This window comes from Phacochoerus africanus, chromosome 8 (genome assembly GCF_016906955.1).
Source record: "Phacochoerus africanus isolate WHEZ1 chromosome 8, ROS_Pafr_v1, whole genome shotgun sequence".
NCBI classification, from domain to species: domain Eukaryota; kingdom Metazoa; phylum Chordata; class Mammalia; order Artiodactyla; family Suidae; genus Phacochoerus; species Phacochoerus africanus.
In genome coordinates, this window is record NC_062551.1 from 27284268 (window position 1) to 27311027 (window position 26760).

Consider the following 26760-nt stretch of genomic DNA (forward strand, 5'->3'; position numbering starts at 1 on the left):
GTAGGCCAGTGGCTACAGCTCTGATTCAACCCCTTGCCTGGGAACTTCCATATGCCATGGATGTGGCCCTAAAAAGTAAAAAAAAAAAAAAAAGAATATTTTTGAAAAGGAAAAAGGGGGTGTGGTGATGTAATCCATTTTTCTAATACTTGGTTTACTCTGAAATCTTCCCAGAACCTAACAGCATCCTCTTCAGTTTCCCTCTTAGCCCAGAACTATCAGAAGAGCAGAGAAGAAAAGCTACAATCCCAAATGCAGCTGCACAGGCTACTGGTGAGGGAGAAAGGACATGTACTGGAGGTCAGGTACAGGGAACAAATGAAAAGGCAAGCCTAAGCCGGATTTTCATCACATCTTACTCTCTTTTATCAAATTAAACTTACAAACTGGCTTTTGTTACACTGCTGATGGATTATCAATACGTGCATTGTTATTTCAGGCATAGAGGGTCAATTTACCTTTTCTGAGTATCCGTTCTAAAATTCAAATCTGATCGTGTCCCTCAATTTAAAATGGTCAAAGGCTCCCTACACCTTATGAGTTAAAACAGAAAATCTTCAGTATTACATGCAAGGCGCTAGACGAACTGGCCCATTCTGGCCCATCCAAACTCCTTTCCCAACATTTCCTACATTAGGCTCCTCCCAAAACCATGTTTTACCATTTCTAAACCCCCGTGCTCAACAGTGTGGCACACTGTACTGCACACAAAAAAATACAGGCTGAATAAGTAAAGTTAGGAACAATTATTAAACTATACCTGGATTGAGAAACAAAATTCTTTTTTTCAGAAGTTGGTCCTTCATGGGAATTTTGATTGCAGCTTGAAATAGCTTTACATAAGGTCTTATTTTGCCCACTCTCCCTATAACAAGCATTAACAGGATTTGCACTCTTTAATAGGGTCTTCATTTGATCATCATTTGTACATGCTTTAGACATGACTTCATGGCACTTATAACCCTGAAGCTTTCTAGACTGGCTTTTATCCTTATCTTCTGCTTTGGGACCGCCACCACTTCTATCTGCATGGAGGTGTTTCAACGTATTTTGAATATTTATGTTCATAGAGGAAACATTATCCTTATATTTTTCTCTTTGCATTTTTTCCTATAATGTAAAAATAAAAAGTAAATAATTTCAAAATAATCATTTGCTTTTTAATCTAACTTACACACTCTTTAAATAATGCAGAAGTTTATGATTGTCAATAGACTATACATAATTAAAGATGTAGTTTACATTAGCAAGAAAGGAGAGTATATTCATTCAATGATCTGGGGACAACTGGATAGCCATTCAAAAGATAAACCAAGGGAGTTTCCACTGTGGCTCGGCAGGTTATAAACCCAACTAGTATACATGAGAATGTGGGTTCAATCCCTGGCCTCGCTCAGTGGGCTAAGGATCCAGCACTGCTGTTAGCTGTGGTGTGCAGTGCAGACATGGCTCAGATCCTGTGCTGCTGTGACTGTGGTGTAGGCCTGCAGCTGCAGCTCTGGTTTGACCCCTAGCCTGGGAACTTCCATATGCCACAGATATGGCCCTAAAAAGAAAAAAAACCTAAATCTATATCTCACAATTTATACAAAAATAAAGTCAAAATTAACTAAATATTGAAATATAAAAAAATGAAATGACATGTTTTAAAAGAAATGATGATATTTTAATATTCTCAATGGAACATCTCTCCAAGTTTACACAAAATCAGTAAATCATAAGAGAAAAAACATACTATACCACACAAAAAATTTTTAAAAATTCTGCTAGAGACCAATAACAATATGGGGGGGCAGACAGGGAAACTCGGGGAAAAAAGGACCAGAAGCAAAATCAAATGATAATCAAAACAGCTGAAAGGAATATGTATAAATCATACCTCAGGATATAACATAATTTTTCTAATAACATTTATAAAAAACTCTTACAATGAAGTATGAAAAAGAGCGATTACAGGATAGAAACATAGGCAAATGAGACGAAGAGTTCACAGGAACGGAAATATAAATAGTTCTTACATGTATGACAAATGCTCCATCTCACTTTAACAAGAGAAATAAACATTAAAGCCACATTGAGATATCTTTCTTCATTTATGACACTGGCAAAAATCAAAAGGGTGTAAGGAAACATTCTTGAACATCATGAGTGGGAATGTAAAATGGCACAATCTATGGAGAAACGATTTGACAATATCTTTCATAATAAAAACTGTGTGTATCTTTTAAAAAATCCTCTAGATATATTTTTATGTGTCAAATGTCAACGGTAACTACAGTGTGGTTTGTAATAGCTAAAAATTAGAAATAACCTGAATGTTCATCAGAAAGGAAACTAGCATATCCACCAGTGGAATACTGTGCAACTGTAAAATAGGGCTTCCACACAAAGATGATGACTTTAACATCCATATTTATTTTTAGTAGTTCCAAAAAAATTAGAACATAATTAGAACAACAGTTTTTAAAAAGGCATAGGAGTGCTCACTGTGGTGCAATGGGTTAAGGATCCAGTATTGTCTCTGCAGTGGCTTGGGTTGCCATGGAGGCACAGGTTCGATCCCAGCCCATTACAGTTGGTTAAGGATCTGGCATTGCTGCAGTTGTGGCATAGGTTACAGCTGTGGCTTAATTTGATCGATGGTCCAGGAACTTCCATGTGCTGCAGGTGTAGCAAAACAAACAAACAGCCTAAACCCACAAGGAAAAATGAAATAAAGGGCACAAAATTGCCAAAACTGGAAAGTAGATATGTGAATGACAGTCTACCTAGTGAACTTGACAAAGTTGAAGTTGATAAAGCAGACTTAAAAGCTGACAATGGGAAAAGCCAAGAAATGACCTAAAATATGCTGCCAAACTTTCAAAAGACTTAGGAATTGGAGGTATAGTGAAGGTGGGGTTAAAAACAGGAAGACTGGATGAGTTTAAGAAGTAGCTGGGTTACTAGATCTGATCCCCAAATACACCCACTTTGCAGGCAGCTGACTGACATCAAAAGGCCTTCTCCCCCACCAAGATCACAAGATTAATCTCTGGAGGGGATAAAACAGAGTATTTACACTGGAGAACACTAAGCAAAGGTAAAGCCAGAATACTGTCAAGAAACAAAGACTAAGAAGATATTTACATACTGAATACTAAGACTTCCAAGCTCTCTGCCCCATTTATTTCTTTTAAATGGCTGCACCTGCAGCATATGGAAGTTCCTGTGCCAGCAACTGAATCTGAACCACAACTGTGACCTACACTGCAGCTGTGGCAATGCCAGATCCTTCAACCCACTGCGCCAGGCCAAGGGTCAAACCCATGCCTCTGCAGCCACCAGAGCTGCAGCAGTCAGGTTCTTAACCCACTTTGACACAGCAGGAACTCCCCCCCTGCCCCCATTTTGATTCCAGAATCCTTGTTGTCAATTTCTAGGCAGGAGATTAGATATTAGAGGTTCTCCAAAAAATAACCCACTAATTAATTGAACAAGAATTCACAGCCAAAAATTTTCCAGGAAAGGGTCTTCCCGTTGTGACTCAGTGGGTAACAAAACTGACTAGTATCTATGAGGATGCATGCAGGTTCTATCCCTGGTCTTACTCAGTGGGTTAAGGATCCACTGAGCTATAGCGTAGTTCACAGACATGGCTTAGATTCCATGTGGCTGTGGTGTAAGCTGGCAGCTGCAGCTATGATTCGATCCCTAGCCTGGGAACTTCCATATGCCACAGGGGAAGCCCTAAAAACCAAATAAAATAAAATAAAATTCCAGGAAGGCTTTTAGCATATGATTCTTACATATTAGTAGCAATCAAAGAACACCAGAAATCTGAAGAAAGCTAGAGGCCAAGAAACTAAAATAAACAACAATCAAAAAACACCTCAGAGGAGAAAGATGAAATACAGAGTAGGGGAAAAAAAAAACCAACTAAAAGTGAGTATTGGGGAGTTCCCTGGTGGTCTAGTGGTTAGGATTTGGGGTTTTACCACTGCAGCCCAGGCTCAATCCCTGGTCTGTGAACTGAGATCCCACATCAAGCTGCTGCATGCTATGGTCAAAAAAATTTTTAGGAGTTCCCGTCGTGGCGCAGTGGTTAACGAATCCGACTAGGAACCATGAGGTTTCGGGTTCGATCCCTGCCCCTGCTCAGTGGGTTAACGATCCGGCGTTGCCGTGAGCTGTGGTGTAGGTTGCAGACTCGGTTTGGATCCCACGTTGCTGTGGCTCTGGCGTAGGCCGGTGGCTACAGCTCCGATTCGACCCCTAGCCTGGGAACCTCCATATGCCGCGGGAGCGGCCCAAGAAATAGCAAAAAGACAAAAAAAAAAAATTTTTTTTTTTAAAATTAGGAGTTCCCGTTGTGGCTCAGTGGTTAACAAATCCGACTAGGAACCATGAAGTTGCAGGTTCGATCCCTGGCCTTGCTCAGGGGGTTGGGGATCTGGCGGGTTGCCGTGAGCTGTGGTGTAGGTTGCAGACGTGGCTTGGATCCCGCGTTGCTGTGGCTCTGGCGTAGGCTGATGGCTGCAGCTCTGATTAGACCCCTAGCCTAGGAATCTCCATATGCCACAGGAGCGGCCCTAGAAAAAGGCAAAAGGACAAAAAAAAAAAGAAAGAAAAAAATTTTTTTTAAATTACAAGAAAAATGAGAATTATATCAACTAGTCTTCAATTTACAAATTATAAGAATGAAACAAGAACTGTGCCTTTTCATGGGTGGTGTAAAGGAGCACAGATGGAGTGCCATGAAGGCTAGATGCTAGAGTATAAGGTGGTGAAGCACTACCTGCCTACCCCTGAGTGCCGCTCACCACCCCTCTATCGCATGTGAATCTCTGCACCGTAATTGTGTTGTTGCCAAGTCCCACTTCTGGTACTTTGTGTCTCAGCTAAAGAAGATGAAGTCTTGGGGGAAAACTGCCTATTTTAGATGCGTGTTCGAGAAATCTCCCCCACAGATGAAGAACTTTGACATCCGGCTGTGCTATGACTTGCACAGAGCACCCACAACATGTATCAGGAGTACTGGGACTTGACCAGAGCAGGCACCCTCACCCAGTGCTACTAAGACATGGGTGCTCAGCATGACACCTCAGCCCACTCAGTCCAGATTGTGAAGGTCGAGGAGATCACATATGGCAAGCCCCATCAACCAGCAGTCAAGCATTTCCACAACCCCAAGATAAAGTTCCCACTACCCATTGGGTCCTGCATCATCAGCACAAGCCACACATCACCACCAAGAGGCCCAGCATCTTTCAGATGTGGGGGCTCCTTGTTCTTAGGTTTGCCCAAATAAACTCCTTGGGAAAACCAGGGGGAAAATGAGAATTATCATTGATATATTTAAGAGAAAAATGCCCAGTGAAGTCTTAATTCCATGAATAAGTTCAACAAATAAATAATAGGGTTTTAGAAAAAGAGGAAAGAGGAGTTCCCATCATGGCTCAGTGATTAATGAATCTGACTAGCATCCATAATGACACAGGTTTGACTCCTGGCCTTGCTCAGTGGGTTAAGGATCAGGCATCGCCATGAGCTGTGGTGTAGGTAGCCTGGGAATCTCCATATGCCATGGGTGTGGCCCTGAAAAGCAAAAAAAAAGATAAAAAAAAAGAGGAAAGAGAAAACAGGGAAGCAATCATCATAGCTTAACAGCATAATGCTATAAACTTTGTCATAACTGAAAGACACATGTTGACAGATTGAAAGTGTCTAAGTATACAACACAATGAATGAAAAGAGACTGATACCAAAGACAACTCACTGGAAAATTATATGAGCTTCCAAAGGGAGAACATAAGTCGCACCAAAGGATTAGAATGGCTTTGGACCTCAAGACCAACACTGGAAACTACAAGACTGGGGAGTAACATGTTTAATATACTGAGGCAAGATGCTTTCCAATCTAGAATATTTTGTCCAGCCAAACTATCAATTAATTCTGAAGGTAAAATAATTTTCATATTTTCAAGGCTTCAAAGATTTTACATCCTATATACTATTTCTCAGAAAGCTACAGAAGAATGTACTCCATCAGAATGGGAGACTAAACCAAAAGAGAGAATAACATAGGATCCAGGAAACTGGGACTCTAACTAGGAAAGACAGAGAGAGAATAAGATGACGGTAAAGGAGTATCCCAGGGTAACAGTTGTGTACACGACATAAAGGATGTACTGGTTATTAATTTATTGCTCCTCAACTCCAATTCTATCCTTCTTTGTCCTGCATTGTAAACTGAAACTGGACCCTACAAACCACTATTCTAGGGCTAGTTTGATGTTAGGCTCTGCCATCAGAATGTGCTAGAGGGGCAATACAAAGCTGGAAGAGAAAGAAAGGATTTTTCCTTCTTTTGGTGTTTTGAGTGGTGGCAAGTGAAGGCAGATTTGTACTGTAAGAAATGTTAAAAGAGGTTCATAATTTCTTTATTTTTGTCTTTTTAGGGCCACGCTGGCGGCATATGGAGGTTCCCAGCCTAGGAGTTGAATCGGAACTACTGCTGCCGGCCTATGCTACAGCAATGTCATATCTGAGCCACGTCTGTGACCTACACCACAGCTCATGGCAATGCCAGATGCTTAACCCACTGAGCGAGGCCAGGGATCCAACCTGCATCCTCACGGATGCTAGTCAGATTTGTTTCCGCTGAGCCACGATGGGAACTATCATAATTTCTTTAAATTATAAATGCCTATTGATTCCACTCCTAGGTATTTATCCAAAAGAAATGAAAATGTACACTTCAGGCAAAGAAATGTATGCCAATGTTCACAAAACATTATTCACTGTAGCTGAGATTTAGAAGCAATCCAATATCTATCAATTGGTGAATGGATAAACAAGCTGTGGTGTGGTTATACTATGGAATATTACTCAGCAATAAAAGGAACAAAATATTAAAATACAGGTATAAAATATTAATATTAAAATATTAATACATTGATTTATTAAATTAATAAATGGTAAATCTCAAAAATATTACATATTAAGTGAAATAAACAAAACAAAGATTACATAACATAACATTCCATTTATGTGAAATTATAGAAACAGAAACTAGTGACAGAAAGTAGGTAAGTGATCACCTGGGCCTGAGGTTGGGAAATGGGACTGTCTACAAAGAGCATAGGGAAACATTTTAAGGTGAGTGAATTGTTCTATATCTTGATTCTCCTGATAGTTACACAATGATATAACATCATCATAACTCCAAACTGTATGCTTAAAATGTGTAATTATCATTGTGTGTAAATATTATTTTAATAAAAAATATTTGGGGGGAGTTCTTGTCATGGCTCAGCAGAAATGAATCTGACTAGCATCTGTGAGGAAGCAGGTTCAATCCCTGGCCTCAATCAGTGGGTTAAGGATCCAGCATTGCCATGAACTGTGGTGCAGGTCATGGATGCGGCTTGGATCTGGCATGGCTGTGGCTGTGGTGTAGGCCAGCAGCTGAGCTCTGATTTGATCCCTAGCCTGGGAACCTCCATATGCTGTGGGTGCGGCTCTATAAAGACAAAAAAATGTATATATTTTTTGGAAAAAAGACAACTGTTTAAAGCAAAAACAATAACATTACTAGGCAGTTTATAACAAATGTAGCAGTAAAATGGCAATAACACAAAGAACAAATGCAAATGTAAGCATACCATTGCAAAGACCTTACAATATTACATAAGAGGAATAATATTATTTAAATATAGACTATGATACATTAAAGATATATATATGAACCTTAAAGCAATCACTAAAAAAACCAAGAATGTTTGGCCAGTAATCTAAGATGAGATATAATATTTTATTTTATTTATTTATTTATTTATTTTGTCTTTTTTGCTATTTCTTTGGGCCGCTCCTGCGGCATATGGAGGTTCCCAGGGTAGGGGTCGAATCGGAGCTGCAGCCGCCAGCCTCCGCCAGAGCCACAGCAACTTGGGATCCGAGCCGCATCTGCAACCTACACCACAGCTCACGGCAACGCTGGGTCGTTAACCCACTGAGCAAGGGCAGGGACCGAACCCACAACCTCATGGTTCCTAGTCGGATTCGTTAACCACTGCGCCACGACGGGAACTCCCGAGATATAATATTTTAAAATTATAAAAGAGAAGGCAAGAAAGTAGGGAAAAAGGAACAAAGAACAAATGGGACAAATATGAAACAAACAGCAATATGGTAGACTTAAACCCAAACATATCAGTAATTACATTAAATGTAAATGGAGTGATCACATCAATTAAAAAGCAGAAATTAACAATCAGGTCCTACTGTATAGGACAGGGAACTATGTCTAATCTCCTGGGATAGCTCATGAAGGAAAAGAGTATGAAAAAGAATGTGTGTATATATATATATATATATATATATATATATAAACTGAGTCACTTTGCTATACATTAAAAATTATCACAACATTGTAAATCAACTTTAAGGCAAAAAAAGCAGAAATTGTCAGACAGGATTTAAAAAGATCAAATGATATGCTGTCTGTACAAAACCCATGCTAACTATAAAGACATAGGTTACAAGTAAAAGAATACGTCCATCAGCTGATAAAGGGAAAAGCAAAGTGTAGTATATATACAATGGAAAACTATTTGGCCGAAAAGGAATGAAGTACTGAAACATGCAAAAACATGAATGAGCCTTGAAAACATGCTAAGTGAAAGAAGCAAGTCAAAGAAGACCACATATTACATGATTCCATTCTTATGAAATACCCACAAAAAGCAAATCTATAGAGTTAGAAAGAAGACTGGTGGTTGCTTATGTCTGGGAGTCAGGGCTGTGGGGGTGGAGGTGGGGGTTCAGGGAAACAGCTAAAAGGTACAGTTTTTTTTTGAAGGAAAAAATATTGTAGGAGTTCCCATCATGGTGCAGTGGTTAACGAATCCGACTAGGAACCATGAGGTTGTGGGTTCGGTCCCTGCCCTTGCTCAGTGGGTTAACCATCCGGCGTTGCCGTGACCTGTAGTGTAGGTTGCAGACGCGGCTCGGATCCCGTGTTGCTGTGGCTCTGGCGTAGGCCAGTGGCTACAGCTCCAATTCGACCCCTAGCCTGGGAACCTCCATATGCCGCGGGAGCGGCCCAAAGAAATAGCAAAAAGACAAAAAAAAAAAAAAAAAAAAAGAAAAGAAAAAATATTGTAAAATTGGCTATGGTGATAATTGCACATACCTGTGAAAATACTAAAAACTACTGAATTGTATATTTTATTTATCTATTTTTTTATCTTTTTCGGCCACCCCCAAGGCATATGGAAGTTCCCAGGCCAGGGATCAAATCCAAGCCAGAGGTGTGACCCACACCACAGCTGCAGCAATGCTGGATCCTTAATCCACTGCGCCGGGCTGGTGATTAAACTGGGACCTACAGAGAGACAAGCTGGATCATTAACCCAGTGTGTCACAGCATAACTTCCTGAAATGTATACTTTAAATGGGCAATGCTATGAGAGTTACATCTCAATAAAACCATTTCTAAAAAAAGGAATGAAGGAGTTCCCGTTGTAGCTCAGTGGTTAACGAATCCGACTAGGAACCATGAGGTTGCGGGTTCGGTCCCTGGCCTTGCTCAGTGGGTTAAGGATCCAGCGTTGCCGTGAGCTGTGGTGTAGGTTGCAGACATGGCTCGGATCCCAAGTTACTGTGGCTCTGGCGTAGGCTGGCGGCTACAGCTCCGATTAGACCTCTAGCCTGGGAACTCCATATGCTGTGGGAACGGCCCTAGAAATGGCAAAAAGACAAAAAAAAAAGTACCCATACATACTACAATATGGCTGAAGCTTAAAAACAGGTTAAGTGAAAGAAGTTAGTCACAAAAGACCATATATTATATGATTCAATTTATATAAAAAAATCTAGGAGTTCCTATTGTGGTTCTGGGTTAAGGATCCAGCGCTGTCACTGCTGTGGCTCTGGTTACTGCCATGGCGTGGGTTTGATCCCTGGTCTGGGAACTTACACATGCCATGGGTGTGGGGGAAAAAAAAAGTCTAGAATAGGCAAATATAGGGAGACAAAAAATAGATCAGTGGTTGCCTACGCTTGGGGGGAGGATGAATAGGGAATAGGGAGGGTGAATGCTAAATGGTATGCAGTTTCTTTTTTGGGGTGATAAAAATGTTCTAAAATTGATTGTAGTAATGGGTACACAATTCTGTGAGTATACTAAAAACCAATGAAATGTATACTTTGGGTCAATTGTATGGAATGGGATTTATATCTCAATAAAACTATTACAACTACATATGTGGCAGGGTATTTAGAGTTGACTACACTGGTGATAAACTGAGTATTTTTAAAATGTCCATTAATAAAAGACTACTTAAATCAATTATGGTAATCTATGATATTGACTACTACTCAGTCTTTTACAAGGATAAAATTACTATACTAAGTTGGGACACTGTTTTATTTTTAAAAATGCATGTACATGGACTTGGCGAACAGACTTGTCATTGCCAAGGGAGAGGGGGAGGGAGTGGGATGGACTGGGAATTTGGGGTTAATAGATGCAAACTATTGCCTTTGGAATGGATAAGCAACAAGATCCTATTGTATAGCACTGGGAACTATATCTAGTCACTTATGATGGAGCATGATAATGTGAGAAAAAGAATGTATATGTGTATGTTTGACTGGGTCACCTTGCTGTACAGTGAAAGTTGACAGAACACTGTAAACCAGCTATGATGGAAAAAATAAAAATCATTAAAAAAATTTTTTTAATTAAAATGCATGCACAAAAAAGGTGTACAGTATATGCAATAAAATACATGCACAAAGATACAAAGTGTACATACATAGTAAAATATAGAAATGTGTGTATGTGTATATATATATATATAAACACACACACAGTTGACCTTTGAACGACAGTGAGGCAGTCGAAAATCCACATATACTTTAGTCAGCCCTCCATATCCACTGTTCCACACCTGCTGAGTCAATCAGTCTGAGACTATGTAGTATTGTAGCGCATATTCATTGAAAAAAATGCAGGTATGAGTGGATTCAAGCAGTTCAAACACCTGTTGTTCAAGGGTCAACTGCATATATGTGTGTATAAATGTGTGTGTGTGTATACAGTATACATGTATGTATGTGTGTATATATATAGATATATAGAGAGAGATGATTACTTCTCCATTCTTTCTCTTTCTCGAAACCTTATTATACAGATGTTAGATCTCCTGGCTATATCTTCCATTTATTTTTTTCATTCATCATTTCACCTTTTTTGTTGTTGTTTTTTGTTTGTTTGTTTTAGGACCATATACCCGCAGCATATGGGTGTTCCCAGCATAGGGGTCCAATCGGAGCTACAGCCGCCGGCCTACATCAGAGCCACAGCAATGCCAGATCAGAGCCACATCTATGACCTACACCACAGCTCACGGCAACGCCGGATCCTTAACCCACTGAGCAAGGCCAGGGATCAAACCCACACCCTCATGGATCTTAGTCATCAGGAACTCCCATCATTTCCACTTTTTAAAAATATTTTTCTCCATGTTCAAGGATGATTCCTGAAGTATTACTATTGAATTTTAAATTTAAAATCATTAAAATAAGAAAATAACTCAGCAAGAAAAATATTTCATCCTCTAACATCTTCTGTTAAAAAATATTTGAAAAAAGTTCTCTATTCTTTAAAACAAAGAAGCCAACCTCATCTCCTTCTCTTTCAAGTTGGTCTATTCTGTGTAGAATTTCCTTTGCTTTCTTCCAGTAATCTTCAAGATTCTTTTCCTTCATATTTATGTTCTTTAATTGTTCTTTATCTTCATCAAAAGAATATTCTCCTAGACTTAGAGATAATTTCTCAGCTTTGTAATGTGGGAAAAAAATAGTGAGTTTATCTATTACTAGAAATGTAATGTTATTTTAACACTTTAAATAAGGACAAACACATGGCCCATACCCCCTTCTTCAAATTTTTCTCATCCAAACTGCCTAAGTGGTACTGAAAATAAGTGGAAAGCAGTGCTTGGCAGAGAGGAAGGACCCAAAGAGTCATAAATTAGACTTTACACTTCAGAGTTATAGGAAAAGAATAGTATGAAAATATGTTATGCCAGGCACATAAAAATCCTCAGGCTTATGGATACTGGTTTTAAAGTAGGTTTTTTAAAAATGTTTCATAAAGTGGTTCCTTCCTATAATTCTTTAAATTCTCTTTTCACATATTGTGGCAGCAGTTTTTCTTTCCAAAGACCAAATTCCTTTTCATGGCCACTTCCTCTATGGTCCAGTGTCGATTCCTTCAATGCACTAGGTTCCTTCCGCTCCACAGGACATTTGTGCCTCACTGTTGCTCATGCCTGACACACTAGACCATAACAAACTCCCTTCTTTTCACCTAATTAATTCTACTTTTGGATCTCAGCTGAAGAATCACTTCCTCCCAAAGCATTTTCTGCTCCAAGTCTAGGCCACAGTTCTCTGTTATACGTGAAGATCTGTGCTCCATCCATTCTTAACCCTTATGTTAATTTATAATAACATTCATTTTTTATATTATTCAATTACCATTTCTCTAATTAAACTAAGCTCTATGAGCAAACAGACTGTTGTTTCTTATCACCATATCCCTAATGCCTAGCACAGTACCTGGCAAATAAGAGACATTTTAAAAATAAACAAATGAACGTCCTTTACACAATTTAATCTTAAGTCACTTGCAGCCCTCAAATTTAAGTACTACAACTAAATCTGTCCACACTGTATTAAATAAGTAAATTATCTATACTGTTGGTCTCTTCCATATAAATTTTCTACATACAAGTAATACTCCAGTTGTCATGTCCAAATTACATAATCTGATTTTCAAATGTAAGAAGAGCCTGGGAGCTAAAGAGGCTTGGTTCATTAAAACAGGTATAAATTTCCCCTCATTAACTTTTTTTTTGTCTTTTTGCCTTTTCTAGGGCCGCTCCCACGGCATATGGAGGTTCCCAGGCTAGGAGTCTCATTGGAGCTATAGCCGCTGGCTTACACCACAGCCACAGCAACTCAGGATCCAAGCCGCGTCTGCGACTTACACCACCGTTCACGGCAACACCAGATCCTTAATCCACTGAGCAAGGCGAGGGATCGAACTTGCAACCTCATGCTTCCTAGTTGGATTCATTAACCACTGCGCCATAATGGGAATTCCCCCTCATTAACTTTGGTTAGTATTTTTTTTAAGAGTAAACTTACTAATTTTTTTGCAGTTGTGAAGCACAAAAGTGGCAGCTTTGTTTAGTTCCTCATTCTGAGATTCAGTCAAAGCTTGTATCATGAGTGGAAGCCCATTGTTTTTAAAAAGGTCATACTGATTTTCCTCTGGAAAACACATCAAAAATTAAAGTAGAAAATAGTTGCTTTATCTTAAAACTATCTGCATGAGGTCATAATTCTACCTTGTGATAACTGTGAACACAGTTCAAATTTTAAAATTCAATAAAACAAAGTTTCAAAGGTATTTTCAATGTATTTATTTATTTATCTTGCTTTTTAGGGCCGCACCCACGGCATATGTAAGTTCCCAGGCTAGGGATCAGAGCTAGAGCTGCTGGCCGACGCCACAACCACAGCAATGCAGGATCTGAGCTGCATCTGCGACCTACACCACAGCTCATGGCAATGCCTGATCCCCGACCCACTGAGCGAGGCCAGGGATCGGACCTGAATCCTCATGGATACTAGTCAGATTCATTTCTGCTGTGCCACATCAGGAACTCCCCAAAGGTATTTTTCAATTTAGAAAATAATCTAACAGTTCCCTCGTTAGTGTAGTAGGTAGCATATCAATCTCATAGAAAATAATCTACTTATCAAAAAAAAACTACTTGCATAAGATAACTAAGTCTGATAAGTGATAAATCTCTGAAATACAGCCAGAGTAGCATCATCATAACTCATAAGAGTAAAAAAACTGCCCTCATTTGGTTTTTAAAAAGGTATAGTTTTCAATTACACCTCAATAAAAAATCAAAAGTAAAGTGAAAAATTTTAAAGCATAGTAAATCCTAGATTATACAGAGATTAAGAGAAAGAGAAGAGAAGAAGATGAATGGAGACAGTGGAAAATGAGGGAAAGAAGAGAGAGAAGAAGCAAGAGAACAAAGGAAAGTGGAAAAGTGGGAGGAGAGAGGAGATTGGAGGAAGAGAGGAAGGAGAGAAGAAAGTGAAGAGGGTAAGAAAGGAGAAGAGTCTGGACAGAGGAAGAACGGCAGGAAAGTGACAAGAGGGAGAAAAAGGAAGAGGAAGAGAAAAAAGAAAGAGAGGAGAGAATGATAGGTAGAGAAAGAAAGAACTTTCAAGGATTTTCAAAGAGGGAAAACAGTATCATATCTGTGTGGCAGTGTGAAGAGTGGACTGAAAAATGGAGATAGAAGGAAGAGCACACAGGGAGGAATCTATTGCCATAAAACTGGTGAAAGATATTGAGGGGCCGGGGGCTTAAATTGGGAAAGTAGCACTGGAATTGAGCAGAAAGGAATAAGGAGGGATAAACAGAAGTGGAACTACAGGTCTTAGTGACTGGCTGAACACAACGGATGAAGAAGGATGAGGAACAAAATGACTGGTTTGAGGATGAGGAGAAAGGCAATAGTAGTGCTAAGCCTTTCATATGACTGGAGGGAAAAGTGAATGCGGATTTCCATTCCACTCTTTTTTTTACGAAAACCAAGTAAGTCCAATACTTACCACAATCCTCTGTACAATGACCAAGAGTAAGCATGATGCTAAACTTTTCTCCTGCATCCAGACTTTCATGAAGCAGTAGTGCCAGAAGTTTTGAAACAATGTGGTACTTGGATAGTACTACCCCCAAAGTAGCTAAAATGGGGGGGATACAAATTAAAAACTTTTAATATAATATAGTATTTTCCAGATATTACACACACTATTTTTTCAGATCTTATCCTGGAAGAATGATATATTACATAATATCTAAAATTCATATTTTATATAACATCTAATATATATATAGATATATGTGTGACTATAAATAAATGCATTATAATAAAATGATGGCTTATGTAATCCTTATTAATCCTTCTTCCCAAACTAAAGACATTACACTAAAGCAAGTATTTTGGAGAATGCTTTCTTCTTAGTTGTCCTGCACAATGCTATGAATATGAAGTAATAATATTACCTTTCTAAAAGCTATTTAATCTCACTTTACATATCTCTCCTTATCTAGATTGACAGTAAAGACCTTCCTATCCAACCAATTCCTACCTGCCATTGAAATACACTACCAGCTGGCCATGGTTCTACTGATATTAATGATGCAGTGAAGCATACCTGAAGCTATACTGAGATGTGACAAAATTCAAGAAGTCTATCATTTTAAGCTACACTTCTCAGGGTTTTGTTTTTAGGTTTGTTTGTTTGTTTTTAGCAGAGTTCAGAGTCTAAAAGGACTGATATCAATAAAAAAGTTGTGAATTCCTTAGGAGACTATACCTTAATCAATGTTTTTGGCCACGCCCATGGTATATGGAAGTTCACGGGCCAGGGACTGAATGCACCCCATAGCAGCAATCTGAGCCGCTGCAGAGACAACAGCCAGATCCTGAACTCATTGTGCCATAAGAGAACTCAAGCTCAATCATTTATTTTAATCTCTAGAACTCACAAAGTGCTCAGCACACAGCAGGCCCTAAATAACTGATTTTTTTTTTCTTTTTTTGGCTGCCCCATGGCATATGGAGCTCCCTGGCCTGAGCCAGGGATCAGATCCAAGCTGCAGTCACAACCTAAACTGCAGCTTCAGCAATGCTGGATCCTTAACCCACTGTGCCGGCTAGGGATCTAACCAGTGTCCTAGTGCTCCCAAGATGCCGCCTGTTTGGCCCTGTTTTGGGTCCTGTTTTGCCCCAGCAGGAGCTCCCAAAGAACTGATTTTTCTTTATAGTTATCTACATTTTTTTTTTGTTATTTGTGAATGTCAGGAGTTGCTTATTATAGGAGTTCCATTGTGGCTCAGCAGTAGTGAACCCGACTAGTGTCCATGTGGACTCAGGTCTGATCCCTGGCCTTGCTCAGTAGGTTAAAGATCCAGGGTTGCCTGTGAACTACAGTGTAGGTTGCAGACGTGGCTTGGATCTGGCATTGCTATGGCTATGGTATAGACCGGCAGCTGCAGCTCTGATTTGACCCCTAGCTTCCAAATCACCCTCAGCCCTTAAAAAAAAAAAAAAAAAAAAAGAGTTGTTTATTACAGAGATTTATAGACTATCACTTATCAGGATTTGTATATGTGAGAAGCAGCCATGAGTTGAAGTCTGGTTCTGCCACTCACTAGTTATAGAAGGGTAAATCTATCTCATACTTATCAGATAGAGGCATACCTTAATTCTTCATCTAATTTAAAAAATACATATAAATTGGGTTTTCCACTCCCTATATCTCCAAAATGTGCCTTGATTTCTCATCTAAACTTTTTCATTTTAATGCTGCTTTTTAACTGAAACAAAGGTTTAGGACTGACAGTCTTATCTTGATTTTAACATCAAACTTGAAGTCAGAAGACCTAGATTTGAATCCTTAGGGAAATCAGAACTTCCAAGGGAAAATAAGAGTTGGACTAGATAATTTCTAAGATTCCCTCCCACTTATGAGAAACTGGAAGTCCAATCCATGCTAGTGTTCAATCTATCATTTGAACACACACCATGCTGAATTTAAACAAAATGCAATTGTAGAAAAATTACTAAGTATTTTCACTCACGATTATCAGCAATACATGCATCCACAGTCTTTGTCACCACCACTGCAAGTTTAGCACTGGAAATGGTCTTGTGTGAATCAGACTCCAGTTGAACAAGAACTTGAGACAATACATCCAGTCCACCCACAGACATAAAGTATTTCTGAACATATGCTTAAAGAATAAAGTAGCAGAACCGTTAATACTTCAAATAAGACAAGCATCTGATTTCATTAAATTAATCTGCACTAAATATAACATTAACTTGACTGTTTTGTTTTTGTTTTTTGCATTTTTAAGGCCATACCCGAGGCACATGGAGGTTCCCAGGCTAGAGGTCAAATCGGGGCTACAGCTACTGGCCTACGCCGCAGCCACAGCAAGGCCAGATCCGAGCCACATCTGCAACCTACACCACAGTTCTTGGCAATGCCGGATCCTTAACCCACTGAGCGAGGTTAGGGGTCAATCCTGCAACCTCAGAGTTACTAGTCGGATTCGTTTCCACTGTGCTACAACGGGAACTCCAACATTAACTTGACTTTTTTTTTCCTTGCCTTTTTAGGGCCACACCTGCAGCATACGAGGGTCCCAGGCTAGGGGTCAAATCAGAGCTATAGCTGCCAGCCTACACCACAGTCACAGCAATGCAGGATCTGAGCTGCATCTGTGACCTATATCACAGCTCATAGCAAAGCTGGACCCTTAACCCACTGAGCTAGGCCAGGGATTGAACCTGCATCCTCATGGATGCTGATCAGATTTGTTTTCACTGAGCCATGATGGGAACTCCTAACTTGACTTTTTAAAAATACTTACTAAACATCCTAAAATTAAAGAATGAAAAATTCAATCTTTAACTATGTATATACATAATTGCAAAACTGATAACTAATACAAGAAAATCACTTCAACATATTATAACAACATGTATAGTGCAGTATTTCTTGTTATGTTAGATATCTTGTTTCATTTAGCAAGAACTGGTATATTTTACAAGGATGGATTAAACAAAGTCCTTCAACAGAGCTATAAAGAATAGATTCATTCATTTAGCTTGGTATTACAATTAGCAAGCTGACTATTTTCTGAATTCCAACATAACTCATTCCTAAGATTGCCTGAATCAACAAAGGGCAACATAATTTAACTGTTTCCAAAAAACCCACATATTTCATCCATCTTATTTAAGCCTAATTCTTACTTTTAGGAGCATAAAATGGTAACATATTATTGAGACTCATAACAACTATTTCAGGCAAAGATTCTATGACAGAAACATTTTTTAAAGTATTTAGTCTTTTGTTCCCCTGTTGAAAATGACTCTAATGGGAAAATACCCCTTGGGTCTGTACATTCAACTGTCTCTATAGTTCCTATCTCAGCAATGGGTTTATAACAAATGGATGATATATGGGCTAGTGATGATCACTGTGTCACAAAAACCTTCCTCCCAGTCTTCCCTAGTATCACAAACTGAGCCAGGATGATTTAAACACAAAAATCAGAGTTCCCATCATGGCTCAGTGGTTAATGAATCCGACTAGGAACCATGAGGTTGTGGGTTCGATCCCTGGTCTTGCTCAGTGCATTAAGGAGCCAGCGTTGCCATGACCTGTGGTGTAGATCACAGAGGCGGCTCGGATCTGGTGTTGCTGTGGCTCTGGTGTAGGCTGGTGGAGCTGTAGCTCCAATTAGACCCCTAACCTGGGAACCTCCATATGCCCTGGGTTCGGCCCTAGAAAAGGCAAAAAGACAAAAAAAAATTAAATTAAAAAATAAACACAAAAATCACTTTTCATATTGTTCAGTAAAACACAAGATCTTAACCTAACAACTTATGTTCAAAATTTTTTACATCGGGGAATAGAACTGTTAGGAAATGTTATTTAAGGATAACATTTTCAATATTATGGAGATTCAGAAACAGGCTTCTTTAAAGTATTTCATTTAAAAAATCCTAGAAAAAGGAAATATTTTCAAATTCTTAGATGAAATTGGACACTATGTTACCACAAAGATTTTCAGTTATAGTCTATACAATGAAGATTCAGGCTTAGAAGCAGAACACCCTAAGCTTGTACACTGACCATTTCAAATTATCTCTAATCTACTTGCTGAGAGTAATAAGGTCCTATAACAATTACTCATCTAAGCTGGTATTTGAAGAAAGGAAATGTCAAAGCATCGTGGAAATAGATTTCAATTTTTGAAATTATAGAGATCCTTTGCATGTGAAACATAACTATCTGCTTTAAACGTTTGAATACAGATATACACCAGCAATGTGTGAGAAAGTTCTAGTTGTCCCACGTCCTCACCATCCACTTTTAGCCATGCTAGTGGGTGTATAGTGATATCTCCTCAGGGTTTTCCTAGGGACACATTCTTCATCAGATGTATAGTTCACAAATATTTTTTCCCAGTTAATGGCTTTTCACCTTAACAGAATCTTTTGAAGAGTAAAAGATTTTTTTTTTTTTTTTGTCTTTTTGCCTTTTCTAGGGCCACTTCTCTTGGTACATGGAGGTTTCCAGGCTAGGGATCTAATGGGAGCTGTAGCCGCCGGCCTATGCCAGAGTCACAGCAACTTGGGATCTGAGCCGAGTCTTCGACCTACATCACAGCTCACGGCAACGCTGGATCCTTAACCCACTGAGCAAGGCCAGGGATCGAACTTGCAACCTCATGGTTCCTAGTCGGATTCGTTAACCGCTGCGCCACAATGGGAACTCTGAAGAGTAGAAGATTTTAATTTCAGTAAAGTCCAATTTATAATTTTTTTTTTTTAGGGTCACATCCACAGCACATGGAAGGTCCAAGGATAGGGGTCAAATCGGAGCTGTTAACTCCCAGCTTACACCATAGTCACAGAAACTCAGGATCTGAGCCGCGTCTGTGACTGCAGCTCACAGCAATGCTGGATCCTTAAACCACTGAGTGAGGTCAGGGATGGAACCCACATCCTCATGGATACTAGTCAAGTTTGTTTTGTTTCTGCTGAGCCATGATGGGAACTCTCTAAAATTTTTTCCTTAATGGCTCATGCTTTTTGTGTCCTAAGAAATCTTTGTCTACTCCCAAATTATAAAGATTTGTTTCTAGGTTTTTGTCTAGAAGTTTTATAGTTTTAGATCTTACATTCAGATGTATGAATTATTTCAAGTTAATGTTTGTATACTTCGTAAGTTATGGGTTGAGATTCATATACCATAGATAGATAACTACTTTTTCTAGCACCATTTGTTCAAAAGACTATCTTTTCCAACATGGAGTTATTTTGGCACCTTTGTAGGAAATCAGTGTTTGGGAGCTCCTGCTGTGGCTCAGTGGGTTAATGATTTGGCCATGTCTCTGTGGTGGCAAAGGTTCAATCCCTGGCCAGACACAGTGTGTTAAGGACCCAACATTGCTACAGCTGTGGCTCAAATTTGATCCCGGCCATGGAAATTTTTGTATGCCGCAGGCAGGGCCAGAAAAAAAAGAAAATCAACCACGAGTACATATATACATGTCTATTTCTAGTTATTTTGTTCCACTGATCTATGTCTACACTTATACCAATGCTACACTCTTGATTACATGCAGTAAGTACTGAAATCAGGTAATATAAATCCTACAATCGTGTCCTTTTTCAAAACAATTTTGACTATCCTAGCCCCTTTTCATTTCCATGTAAATTTTAGAATCATCTCATCAATTTCTACAGCAAAGCCTGCTGAGATTTTGATGAGGAATGTCATGAATCATGAATGTCATTTGAGAAGTGACATTCTAACAACATCGAATCTTATAATCCATAAGTGTGATATTTCTCCCATCAATTTAAGGTTTTCTTTATATCAGCAACATTTTACAGTTTTCAGCCTATAGATATCAGACATATTTCATTAAATATATCACCAAGTATTTTTGCTTCTCAACGGGAACTCCTATCTATTTTTTCTTGAGTGAGCTTTTGTAGTTTGTGTTATTCAAAGAAATCTCTTTAGTTCATTTAAGTTGTCAAATGTAATGGGATAAAGTTATTTCTAGGAGTTCCCATTGTGGCTCAGTGGGTTACAAACCCGACTTGTATCCGGGACAGGGGTCCAATCCCTGGCTTGGCTCAGTGGGCTGAGGATCTGGCATTGCTGTGAACTATGGTGTAGGTCACAGATGTGGCCCAGATCCCGCACTGCTATGGCTCTGGTGTAGGCTGGCAACCATAGCTCCAATTCAAACCTTCGGGGAACTTTCATATGCCACAGCTGTGGCCCTAAAGAAAAAAAAAAAAAAGTCTATTTTTTTATTATGCTTTTTTTTTGTCCTCCTAGATACTAATCGAGTTTGTTACTGCTGAGCCACAATGGGAACGCCTATTATACTTTTAATATATGTTACAATCTATAGTAATGTCAAATCTCACTCCTGATATTGGTAATTTGGGCCTTTTCTTTATTTCATGGTTAGTCTGACTAAAGGATCCATTTTACTGATTTTTTCAAAAACCAGCTTTTGGTTTAATTGATTTCTCTGTTTTTTTTTTTTCCTATTTCATTGAATTCTAATCTTCTCTTTATTATTTTCTTTATTCTACTTATTTTGAGTTTAACTTGCTCTGTTTTCTAGTTTTGTAGGTGGAAACTAACATAATTGATTTGAGAAATTTCTTCTTTCCTGTGCAAGCTTTAATTCTATAAATTTACTTCTAAACACTGATTTTGCTGCATCCCACTGTTTAATGTTATGTTTTCATTATCATTAAGTTAAAACATTTCTAATTTCCTCATGACTTACTTTTTTGACTCTTAGATTTGTGTTTTTTGTTTTGATTTGGGTTAAGTACTGAGTTGCTTTATTTCTAGATATTTGGGACTTTTCTAATTTAATGCTATGTGGTCAGAGAACATACTCTTGAGTTTTTATAGTTTTGCTCTCTAGTTGTTCTGTTTTATGAGGGTACCTGGGGGGATCCAAAAGTGTGCTGCCACTACCATCTTCCCACTTCCTTCTAACAATACCTACTTTAAGATTTTCCTATTTGCAATAGTATAAATACATCCAAAATTACTCTACTTACTGGAATTAACTCATTAATTAATTCACTAGTTTTTTTAAATGCTTTGAAATATGTTTCTTCAAGTACAATCCAGAGTGTAATCAATACTTACTGTTGTTTGCAAGAGTGAGTCCAATAAATGAGCAAATAGGGCGAATTATCTCAGGTTTCAGGCAGTTTATTAGCCAGTCATTAGCATGTGGAAAAAGTGAACAGCAAAGCATTTGATTTTCATCTAAAAGGAGAAAAGGCAATCATATTTTAATATATTTGGAAAAAGTGAGTTTTCATCTGTTTTTATTTTTATATTTAAATAGTTGAGATCATTACCATTTTGAGGATTGTTGACACAGACACACAGAGTACTGCACACTGAAGACCACAACTGATAATTCTGGAAAACATTTTTATCTGACAAATTCAACTCATATTTTGAAAGAACTGTCCTATTAGATTAAACAGAAAAAGAAGTAGTTAATACAACTGAGTTAAAATCTGAAGAAATGAATAATTAACAGTAAGAAACTTGTATTTACTTACTTGAACAACTGTGATAGAACTGAAATACAACCTGTTTCTCTCACAAGTGTCTGTCCAGTCCCTTAAAAAAACAGCCATATATTACATGAATATGACTTTTGTCTACAAAATAACTTTACAGAAGTGGAAAACATTTAAGTAGTATTTTTAATAAATAACATTCTGGAGTTCCCGTCATGGCTTAGTGGTTAACCAATCTGACTAGTATCCACGAGGACGTGGGTTCGATCCCTAGCTTCACTCAGTGGGTTAAGGATCCAGCATTGCCGTGAGCTGTGGTATAAGTTGCAGACACAGCTCAGATGTGGTGTTGCTATGGCTGGGGTGTACGTTGGTGGCTACAGCTCTAATTTGACCCCTAGCCTGGGAACCTCCATATGTCATGGGTGCAGCCCTAAAAAAAGCAAAACAAACAAACAAAAAAATGTCTGTCACTTTAAAGTATTATATAATACCACAAAGAGTTACAGTAGCTAAAAATCTCTGTAATCAAGATCATTATGGAAAATACTTATGCTTAGAGAATGACAGCATTCAAATTTCCTCTAAAAATTTCAAAAACATTTACTTTGCATGGTTCTGTGTTATAATACAAAAATATACTCTAAGAATTAAAACTAATTCAAAATAGAAAAAATAAATCTAGAAGCATTTAAAATGTGTACAAAATTTCTAACAATTTGAAGATTTAAATAAAGCAACATTAAAAAACAACCTTGGCCTGGGCAAGAGGTATATAGAAACACTCTATATACTATTTTTCCAACTATTTGTCAATCTAAGATTACTCTAAAATAAAAACTAAAGCAGGAGTTCCCATTGAGGCGCAGTGGAAATGAACCTGACTAGGAACCATGAGTTTGTGGGTTCAATTCCTGACCTTGCTCAGTGCGTTAAGGATTTGGCATTGCTGTGAGCTGTGGTGTAGGTTGCAGATGCGGCTCAGATCTGGGGTTGCTGTGGCTGTGGCATAGGCCAGCAGCTGTAGCTCTGATTCGATCCCTAGCATGCGAACCTCCATATGTCGAGGGTGTGGCCCTGAAAAGCAAAAAAAAAAAAAAAAAAAAAAAAAAACCGAAAAAACAAAAACCTAAAGCAATGACAACAGCAAAAACAAAATAAAACTTTAGCCAAGAGCTACATGAAATTTAGGGTCATTGCTGGCTGATACAGTAAACACTGTAACTAAATGGTCAATTCAGTGGAAAATCAACCAAACTAATTCATTAAATGCCTCTCTTTTGCTTTTAAAGATGTTCCTTTTCAATATTATTAAACAATACAAATAACTTTACTATTTTTAAAATTAATAAATATAAAACAATTAAATGCATGCTATGAATGTTCTTTCTCTTTAAAGCTAGTAGTTCTCAGAAGTTAGTATGATTTTACAAAAGGCACTGATGTAAGGACTAGAATAAAAGGATTAATGACAGAACCAATTTACTATTTTTTTAATGTTTCTACAACCTGAGAGAATGTACTTACTATTATTCGAAACTAGAACCAAAATAACATAGACAGACATTCTTTTCAAATTTGTGTTTGAATCACTGTTAGATAAGAACCAAGTTAGGTCTTCAAACAATTCTGATGTGCACAAAGTCTGCTGACAGTAAACTGGAATATGAAAATATAATTTTAATTTACGTACATTAGCATAAACAAGTTTTAAAAATATTAACAAAATATAAAATTGTCATATGGATGGTTTTCAACCAGATTTCATTTCACTGACATTTATTAGTCTTACAACAAATTCTGACAAATTTATGTTCTGACTCAGGTAACAGACCAAAGAAGTAATATCTTAATCAGAAGTACTTGATCTAGGTTCTAAAACATGAATTGCAGTCCCACAGAATTTCCAATAAGAATACTAACCAAACAAAAAAAATAAAAATAAAATAGGATAAAAATTTAAGAGGATAAGTAACAAAACAAAGCCAAAGAAAAATTTAAGTCAGAAACTTTCTTTAGAAAAGAGAAAGAGGAGTTCCCATTGTGGCGCAGTGGTTAACGAATCTGACTAGGAACCATGAGGACACTGGTTCAATCCCTGGTCTCACTCAGTGGGTTAACGATCCAGCGTTGCCGTGAGCTGTGGTGTAGGTTGCAGACATGGCTCGGATCTGGCATTGCTGTGGCTCTGGCATAGGCTGGCAGCTACAGCTCCGATTAGACTCCTAGCCTGGGAATCTCCATATGCCGTGAAAGCGGCCCAAGAAATAGCAAAAGAAAAGAAAAGAGAAAGAAATAATGTTTATTCTATTTTTCAAGACTTTTCTAGAAATAAAGATATCTTTCCAGGAGTTCCCTAGTGGCCTAGTGGTTAAGGACCCAACATTGTCACTGCTGTGGTATGGATTCTATGCCTGGCCTGGGAAATTCTGTACACTATGGGTGTCACCAGAAAAAAAAAAGTCTTTCCAAAAAGCAAAAATTATACACTCCTGAGAATAGGGTTTTTGTTGTGGTTTTGTTTTTTGCTGATAATCATAAAATAAACAGAATTTAAAATAAAAACAACTTGAGGAATTCCTGCTACAGAGCAATGGGATCAGTGGCATCTCTGCAGCGCTAAGAGGCAGGTTCAGTCCCTGCCCTGGAACAGTGGGTTGAGGATCCGACAGTGCTGCAGCTGTGTCATAGTTGCAATTTTTTTTTTGTCTTTTTGCCTTTTCTAGGGCCGCTCCCGAAGCACATGGAGGTTCCCAGGCTAGGGGTCCAATCGGAGCTGTAGCTGCCGGCCTATGCCAGAGCCGCAGCAACACGGGATCCGAGCCGAGTCTGCAACCTACACCACAGCTCACAGCAACGCTGGATCCTTAACCCACTGAGGGAGGCCAGGGATCGAACCCGCAACCTCATGCTTCCTAGTTGGATTCGTTAACCACTGTGACACAGCGGGAACTCCAAATTTTTTTTTTTTTTTTTTTTACAGGTTGCAATTTCGACTGGGATAGGATCCCTGTCCTGGAACTCCATGTGACACAGGGTAGCCGAAAAAAAAAAAAAAAAAGACACATGTATCCAGTGTCTAGAATAGCTTTTAGACACTTCTCAAAGGCAAAGGCAATGTCTCATTTATCCCTAGTGCCCCAGCACACAGCTTGGTTCTTTATCAAGTAATTAAGACATATTTAATGGACGAAAATACAAAGTTATTTGAAAAACTGACAGTTTAAGTTTAACTTCATTTAAGAGAAGGTTTTTGGCAACATGAATTACCATACAAGATGGTTGTGGGTTATCTTCATATTTTGATTCAAGTACTTGGATTTATTGACAATGAACAGAAAAGAAAAACTAGAGATTGACTCATTAAGTAATAAGGGTAGAATCTCAAATCAATGAGGAAAAGACATACTTTTTTTAGGGAGGTTTCCAGGCTAGGGGTCAAAGAGGAGCTGCAGCTGCCAACCTACATCACCACCACAGCAATGCCAGATCCGAGCCATGTCTGTGATGTCTATGACCTTCACCACAGTTCACAGCAACACCAGATTCTTAACTCACTGAGCAGGACCAGGAGTTGAACCTGCACCTCATAAAAAATAGTCGGGTTTGTTTCTGTTGAGCCACAACGGGAACTTAGAAAAGATCTTTTTAATAATAAGTGTTAGGATAGCTGGATTGCCATAAAAAATTTTAAAAAAAGATAAAACCAGAACCACTAATCACACCACACTCCATGAAAATTCAAAAAGAATACATGTATAAGTAAAAAATAAAACCATACAGGTAGCAACAGGAAAATGTGGGTGGATTCCCCTATAACCTGGGAGTATGAAAAAAATTCCTCTTATTCAAAACCCAAAAGCAATAAAATGTATGATACATTTTATTTTTATAAAAATTTTAAAAAATTATGGCCAAAAAACAGTAAAAGACAAAATGAAAAAATGCTTCCAGGAGTTCCCAATGTGGCACAGTGGGTTAAGAATCCAACTGCAGGAGTTCCCATCATGTCTCAGTGGTTAATGAATCTGACTAGGAACCATGAGGTTGCGGGTTCAATCCCTGGCCTCACTCAGTGGGTTAAGGATCTGGCATTGCCATGAGTTGTGGTGTTGGTCGCAGACACAACTCAGATCCTGCCTTGCTGTGGTTCTGTTGAAGCCCAGAAGCTACAGCTCTAGTTAGACCCCTAGCCTGGGATCCTCCATATGCCAAGGGTACAGCCACAGAAAAGATAAAAAAAAAGATGAAAAACAAACAAACAAAAAAAGAATCCAACTGCAGGAGTTCCTGTCATGGCTCAGTGGAATTGAAATTGACTAGCATCCATGAGGACGCAGGTTCGATCCCTGGCCTCGCTCAGTGGGTTAAAGATCCAGCACTGCTGTGAGCTATGGTGTAGGTCACAGATGAGGTGTTGCTGTGGCTGTGGCACAGGCCAGCAGATACAGCTCTGACCGAACCCCTGGCCTGGGAACTTCCATATGCCATGGGTGTGGCCCAAAAG

The 26760-nt window shown here is 38.6% G+C and overlaps 1 protein-coding gene across 6 annotated transcripts in view; it reads right to left on the reverse strand.

Annotated features, from left to right (window-relative positions):
* The window catches only part of TERB1 (telomere repeat binding bouquet formation protein 1), a 60566-nt gene that overhangs the window by 10837 nt on the left and 22969 nt on the right, over positions 1-26760 (reverse strand). For all 6 annotated transcript variants that reach the window (XM_047792634.1, XM_047792633.1, XM_047792638.1 and 3 more), the window contains exons 6-13: positions 22293-22353; positions 22083-22198; positions 21865-21987; positions 16733-16885; positions 14698-14829; positions 13204-13329; positions 11671-11828; positions 761-1110 (exon numbers count right to left, since the gene is read on the reverse strand). In XM_047792634.1, coding sequence (XP_047648590.1) covers positions 761-1110; positions 11671-11828; positions 13204-13329; positions 14698-14829; positions 16733-16885; positions 21865-21987; positions 22083-22198; positions 22293-22353 — 1219 coding nt within the window. The remainder of the gene's footprint in view (positions 1-760; positions 1111-11670; positions 11829-13203; positions 13330-14697; positions 14830-16732; positions 16886-21864; positions 21988-22082; positions 22199-22292; positions 22354-26760) is intronic.